The sequence below is a fragment of the Protopterus annectens genome, chromosome 10.part0, assembly GCF_019279795.1.
Source record: "Protopterus annectens isolate FY-2018-M chromosome 10.part0, PAN1.0, whole genome shotgun sequence".
In the NCBI taxonomy this organism is placed as follows: Eukaryota; Metazoa; Chordata; order Ceratodontiformes; family Protopteridae; genus Protopterus; species Protopterus annectens.
This window is the reverse complement of record NC_056744.1, coordinates 75,100,660-75,108,159: the sequence shown is the minus strand read 5'-3', so window position 1 is coordinate 75,108,159 and position 7,500 is coordinate 75,100,660. Positions and strand designations below refer to the sequence as shown.

Below are 7,500 nucleotides of genomic sequence, written 5' to 3'. Positions count from 1 at the left end.
AGTTGGGTGTTAAAAAAGTTAGTCATTATATCAACTCAAAAAAAGAAATGCTTGCAATAACATATGCACTTAAATAAAAATGACTAACCATAAAAAACATTTTAAAATGCCAGTTTCCTAGGTTTCAGAACATAAAAGTCTGAAGTCTGATTGGGGTTGTAGATTGTTAAAGAATATGCTTAAAGATGTGTTTAGATTGTCAGTGAATTGTTAAAAAATTTTTTTTCATTATTACTTTACACTGATAAAAACATGTAATAAAATATCCTTAGTACTAGATTTACTAATTAATTAATTGTAAAATTGCCAGGCTATTTAATGGAGGTTACTGCACACTGCAATTTGTTTTCACTTGATAAAGCTCAGGATTGCCTGAGCGAAAGCGCTTGTGTGATTTTATCTGTGACTTTTGGAATACTTCAGAAATAAAAATACAGCCTTGTGGACTTTAGCAGAGTTCTGGTTCCTTTCTTCAAGGTCGTGGATTATTCTTTGCTTGTCTTTGGTTTTTTGTGCACTACTTCACTTGATCTTGTCTGCCATGGCCAACGGAGAAGAAACCTTTAACCCAGGAGAAACTCCTGAAATGCTGAAAAACACTACAAACGATCTTCCTGTGAGCAGAGCGGAGTTCAACCAAGTACTGGTTGCACTCAAGGAGCTCACTAACTTGCTGAAACCCACTACGGCTGCTTCACCAGGGCCAGCTTGCAACCAGCAGCAAGCACTACAAAATAACTTTGGATTACCGGTAATTGCGGACCCGGAAGAGGGTACAAGCTCCACTATATCCTCCACGGACATGTCTGGCGCCGGATCCAAAAGAAACAACTTTACTCGTCGCCATGAAGCTACCGAGCTCCTGAAACTAACGTACAACTAGGGACCAATGGAACTAGTAATCCTGCTTTGAAACATAGAAACAAGGATGTAAACTTTACAAAATGGGCTGGACAACGCTTCACCTTTTCTAAAGGTAGTAACAATTCTAACAATTTCTCTAACTTTGATCAGAGCATGGACTTGTTCAAGGACAAATTATACTCCTTAAGGAGTACACAGCTAGAGATAGACTACTTGAATGAATGTCTGAGAGTAAAACGTGTCCCGAAGGGCTACGCTTTTAAATTTCCAAACAATGTCCAGTATGGTACTGATTATTATTTTAACTTGTGTGAGATTTTTGATAAAGCTGGATTGGAAATGTTGCATGTAATGGTAGGGGAATATGAACTGAAAGCACAAACATTAATGAATGAGCTAGACACTTTAAACAATGAGTTAACATCTAGTACTAATTTTAGTGCTTTTAAACCAAACTATGACAAGGTTTTTGATAATGTTGATGTTTTTTGTGATAAGATTCTTAACAGAAAACTAAGAAAATTAGAACGTGATCTCATCGAATACAGGGATGGCCTTGCCTACCCTAGCCCCAATGGTTACAATAAAACTTCTTCCAAAAACAACACCACAAACACAGATAGGGCTAGTGACACATATGACAGACAAGAGGAACCCCTTAGAAGAAGTGAAAGGCTAGCAGAGAAGAACAGAAGGGTACTAACAACCAGGATTTTCAACAGAACCCCGGCCAGACCGGGGTTTGGGGACAGAGACAAAGACAGGCACCGAGGTCTTGGAATTTTGTTCACTAACAAACCACCATATACCAACTACCCTAACACCCTGGATGATCCTATAACTGACCAAGCCCCAAATCTGGGTTTACACAATCAAAACCCTACTAATATTGAGGGTAACTGCACTATTTTAAGGAGAAACAACTTTGCCATATACAATTACACGGACATGAACCTTCCTACAAATGCTTTTGATATTTTCACCCGAGGGCTACATTTTGTCCCAACTAAACCCATGAATTTAACACAAGCTTTGATAGATTTAAAAATGTTTACCAGAGCTTTAAACTTAAATTTGATTTTTAAAGGGCAAACACTTAATGCAGCAGGCCCAACGCATACAAGTCTCTTTAACCCCCCACTACACCCAATAATCCTCTTTTTTGAAAAGTTAGTGGAGAATGACTTCAGGAAAGTATATAATAATCAAGAAATCCTACTTCATCCAAATTTTTCTGAACAAGAAATGAATTTTATTGAACACTTGCATGAAGAAAAAATCAGGGTCATGAAACCTGATAAAGGAGGGGGAATTGTCCTTATGTTCTCAGAGGACTACGAAGCCCACATGCACACTATGTTGCAGAATGATGAACAATACGAGACGGTTTCACGAAACGAGATCAATATAGCCTTTGCTGAGATCAAGTAGGATTTAGTGACCTTCTATTACAACAGGCCATCAATGAAAAGGTCTACAACTACTTACATGTGGAAAAGCCCAGAATACCAGTCATCTTTGGGATACCTAAAACCCACAAAGGAATAAATCCACTACAATTCAGGCCGATTGTATCAGGAGCAGGTGGAGTGACTGAGCCCCTGGGAAAATTTATTGATTACATGACCAAAGAATACACGTCTTTATTGTCCCATGTCTGCAAGGATTCTTGGCACTTCCTCCGGGACATTCCCACCTCTTGCTACTCCCCAGACACCTTAATGGTCACAGTGGACATCAAAGATCTGTTTTCTAGCATCCCCCATCAAAAAGGTTTGGAATGGTTTGCCCAATTTCTAGGCCAGAAGACAACCCTTAGTAACAAAATGTCCAACTTGCTTACCGAAATGATGGAGATGGTTTTGTCCAACAACTTCATCTTTTTTAATGGTGAATTATACCGGCAACGCAAGGGGGTTGCCATGGGGGCATCTTGTGCATCCTTCTACGCAAATGTAGTATTGCACATGTGGGAGCATACATTCGTTTTAATACCCCCATGGAAAGATCACATTCTTTTCTACAGACGTTATTTGGATGACATCTGTATTTTATGGTCTGGCTCTGAAGGGAACCTATCTGAATTCCTTACACACATCAATTCAACAACGAATTTCCTACAATTCACACACACAGTGGATAAGCACGAACTTCATTATCTGGACATTACTCTTTACAACGACTACAATCAGAAAATTTTCCATTCCAAACTACATCGCAAGGCAACATTTTCTAACTCCTTGCTACACTTAGAAAGTGCCCACCCACCATATCAAAAGAGGGGGATCATTAAGGGGCAGCTCATCAGAGCAAGTAGAATATGCAGTACAGAGAAAGATTTTGATTCTGAGGTGGAATTTTTGAAAAACCTTTTCTTGGAGAGAGGTTACCCTCTGGAACTATTTCTAACTCTAGCAGCAGAGGTAAAATCTGCACGACATTCCCTCTACAAACCAATACTAGGGGGGGTTTTGTACCAGTGACCAACAACACACAAAACAAGGATACTGTTCACACTAACAGTTTTGCACACACATACTCATCAAATTCCTATGAATTGAAAGAAACAATCTTACATCACTGGCCGGTTTTAACCCTCTTTGAAGAACTAAAGGACTACATACCACCTAAACCCAGTTTTGTTCGTAAAAGAAGGGCTAATTTAAAGGAATTATTTGAAAGAAATCAAAGAAAAAAGATGAAGGTAAAACAACCAAGGCTGGGCACATTCAAATGTGGTGCCTGTGCCCAGTGTCATGCCATATCCAAAGAAACAGCACCATACCTCCCGTCTAGGAACTACAAGATACACCCCACTGGATTTTACACCTGTGCCTCTAGAGGGGTCATATACTTGGGGATGTGCACCGACTGTCAAAGTTTCTATGTGGGCAAAACTGAGAGGGAATTAAGAAAACGTATCTACGAGCATCTTTATGACATGACCAGGAAGAAGGAAACCAACGCCTTCTACAAACACTCACTCTCCTGCCCAGAACCCAAAATCCAGTTTCTAGTTCTGGAACAGGTTGAGCCAGATGCAAGAGGTGGTGACTGGGAATCCACCTTGGGCTACCGTGAACTATTATGGCAGTTGAGACTGAATGCAGGGAAGCCACCAGGTCTGAATGGGATGATCAGCATTAAACCGGTCCTCAAGCTTAGGAGGGCTAGGTTATAACTCTCACACTTGACCCGCTTCATACCACAGCATCCCCACACAGCATATTAAATTATTGAACATCCACGGTTATAGGATTCCGACTAATAAATCAAATTCTATATGAAATGTTATATGGATGGGCATTAAAAATATCTCACGCATATTTTATTACATGTTTTTATCAGTGTAAAGTAATAATGAAAAAAAATTTTTAACAATTCACTGACAATCTAAACACATCTTTAAGCATATTCTTTAACAATCTACAACCCCAATCAGACTTCAGACTTTTATGTTCTGAAACCTAGGAAACTGGCATTTTAAAATGTTTTTTATGGTTAGTCATTTTTATTTAAGTGCATATGTTATTGCAAACATTTCTTTTTTTGAGTTGATATAATGACTAACTTTTTTAACACCCAACTCTAAAGCACCACACCTTAGTACTAGATTTACTAATTAATTAATTGTATAATTGCCAGGCTATTTAATGGAGGTTACTGCACACTGCAATTTGTTTTCACTTGATAAAGCTCAGGATTGCCTGAGCGAAAGCGCTTGTGTGATTTTATCTGTGACTTTTGGAATACTTCAGAAATAAAAATACAGCCTTGTGGACTTTAGCAGAGTTCCGGTTCCTTTCTTCAAGGTCGTGGATTATTCTATGCATGAATCATCACTGTTCCATCTGCTGAAAATAATATTAATTTTGGTGGAATGTAGTACTTTGGATCAATATTTATTATCAGCGTATGCAATGCAGTACTTTAGGGATATATCCTGAGTTGGTAGTAGCAATAAGACTATTGTATATGGGCTTAACAGCTATAGAATAACATTTTTTGTGCACCATGATATACAATATACTTCTATGTTTAAATATTCTTGTTACATATTATGTTTGAAACTAGTATATAGGTTGATGTACTTGTGTCTTCTAGTTTCATACATGGCTCCATAGTAAATATTTCATAGTTATTGTTTACTTACATTCACATATTTATGGATCTTAGCATTTATTTTGTAGTTGGTATGTTGGGTCTTATAGTTCACAGGTTTTTTAGTTAGGGTCTATCCATATTTGAATTTTTATGGATCTTAGTATCCACTCTCTTGTATGGTAGTTAGGATGTTTTTCGAGGTTATGTTGCTTTTAGTAGCCAATTTATTAGCTGCATGTATTAGCTTGCATATATGCACCGCGATGTATGTTTTTAGCATGGTGTTATTTTATGATATATAAGTTTGTATAATTTATATGACTACACCTTTTAAAGTATAGCAGATTGGGCTGCTGACGTCACCCAGTTTGCATATGGATGCATGACTAAATGAATGGTGAGTTATTGTTCCTAGTAAGGAAGCTAAATTTGTTCCCTGGTGTTATATTATATTTTTAGCGATCCTTTTATGGATTTATTAAATCAGCTTGCCTAAATGTACTGTGAAAATTATAAAAGTACAGTGCAAGACTGAATGAATGGTTAGTAACTGTTTTTAGTAGGGCAGCTAAATCTGCTTCTTAATGACATTGATTCTAGTGATCTCTTTATTCATCCAATATACTTAATTGCTCACTAGTAATGTGGAATATGTTTTAGTAGTTATGATGTTGTTATTATTTTCGTGCAGTTGGTTTATTATTACTATTTTGGACATGAGAGTGTGTAAAAATGTATAAGTATTTTTGTTGCCTGTTTCTAGCAATTCTCCTATGGATGAATTAAGTTAGTCTGCCAAAATGTATTACGTCAACCATAGGAGTATAGCGCATGGTTGTATGAATGGCTAGCAAGTGTCCTCATTAGGGCAGTCAACCTTGTTTTTCAATGATATGTTGTCATCAGTGTTCCTTCTACTGATGCAGTCTACTAGCTTGCTTATAAGTAATGCGAAGCATGTTTTTAACAGCTACGATGCATTTATTATTTTAGTGCATTTGGTGGTCATTATTTTGGTTATGCTAGTATGTAAATTTGTAAAACCATATGTGTTTATATTGTATATCAATTTGAGTAATGTTTTATTATATACATAGCATACTACTTTATGTGGTTTATAAGACCATGCCTTTAAATTATAAGGGGAAAGGATTGCTGACATCACTCACTTTGCATGTGGACGTATGGCTAAGTGGATGGCTCAATGAATGAGGATTTGAAAGTAAGGAACATTATCTGTAAGTATATAAAGTTTGTCTGCTTTTTATTTTTACATTTATGTATGTTCATGGTGTGAAGAAGCCACAGTACATGGTGAAAGAGCTAACCTGTCATTAAAAGTTTGCTTATAATATATGCTGTTTGGAGCCGTATTTCGTGACACCACTGTTTTTATTTTTGCTGAAATTGATTAATATATTTATTAGCATTTGTTTACCAGTAAAGTCTGACTGGGCCATGACAAGCCCTTTTTCTGCAGAGACCCATGGGAGGCGGGGGGGGGGGGGTGGCTCCACAGTTAACAAATCTTATAAGATGATGTACAGATGCAATAAGGTATTATGATAGCAAATGTTATACATCATCATACACAATAGAAATTCATACAAGAAGAGCTGTCTTTAAGGGGCAGTGAAGCCAAAATGCTAGAGAGTTTTACATGCGTGCCTTTGTTAAACTCTCAAGTGAGGAAAAATAAGTTATACCTTCAAAATGATTTAGCTTATTTTGCTTTGTGTATCAGTCTAATAGTGTTAATAATGCACTCCACAGAATGCTACTGTTATGTATGATCTGGCTTATGAAGTTAAAAAAAAAAAAAAAAACAAACAAACTATTGTGTCATTGTAGAAATACAACCCTGTTATTTTGTACCCGAAATAAATAAGAAGCTACAAGTAACTGGGTCAGTATGTGTCCATACAGACTTCATTTGACATGTTTTACAGAATTTAAAATGAACATTTTTTTTCGGTTTACTATCAAATGACTGAAAATCAAAAGACTGAATCCCAAAAAGACTGAAAATTCAAAATATTGAATACATTTTTAATGCATGGGGCAAGCCCCCCTGATTCCCTCATGTGGGAGACTGTGCCCCCCACACCCCCTGCCAAAAATATATGCCAGCTGCAAGATCGCACAACAGTGGGGAAGCAGCAAATTCCATCATCCAGTATTTTGAATTTTCAGTCTTTTTGGGATTCAGTCTTTTGATTTTCAATTATGTGATAGTAAACCATTTGTTTCACTTATAGACTTGAAAGTTTTGGACAGTATTTTTTTCTGAAAGCATTTTGTTCTGTTTTCTCCTTACTAGATGCAGTGCGCGGTGTAAAGGGGTCAGCGTTACTTCACTTTGTCCACAAGGATGATGAAATTTATTCGCCTGTCTTGCGCAAGTTATTTAATGAATCACGGAGCATATTTGTGGCACTACAGAACAGCAGTGAAGAGGGAACTGTCAAAACAAAGAGACCTCAGTGAGTTGTCTGTATTTTATTGCATTGCATATGTAGAATGTGTAAAGCT

At 37.1% G+C, this 7,500-nt stretch overlaps 1 protein-coding gene across 1 annotated transcript in view; it reads left to right on the top strand.

Moving 5' to 3' along the window:
• Nucleotides 1-7,500, top strand: part of NUP85 (nucleoporin 85) — a 1,184,651-nt gene that overhangs the window by 174,283 nt on the left and 1,002,868 nt on the right. The window contains exon 3 of the mRNA XM_044085035.1: nucleotides 7,289-7,451. Within this exon, the coding sequence (XP_043940970.1) occupies nucleotides 7,289-7,451 (163 nt within the window). The remainder of the gene's footprint in view (nucleotides 1-7,288; nucleotides 7,452-7,500) is intronic.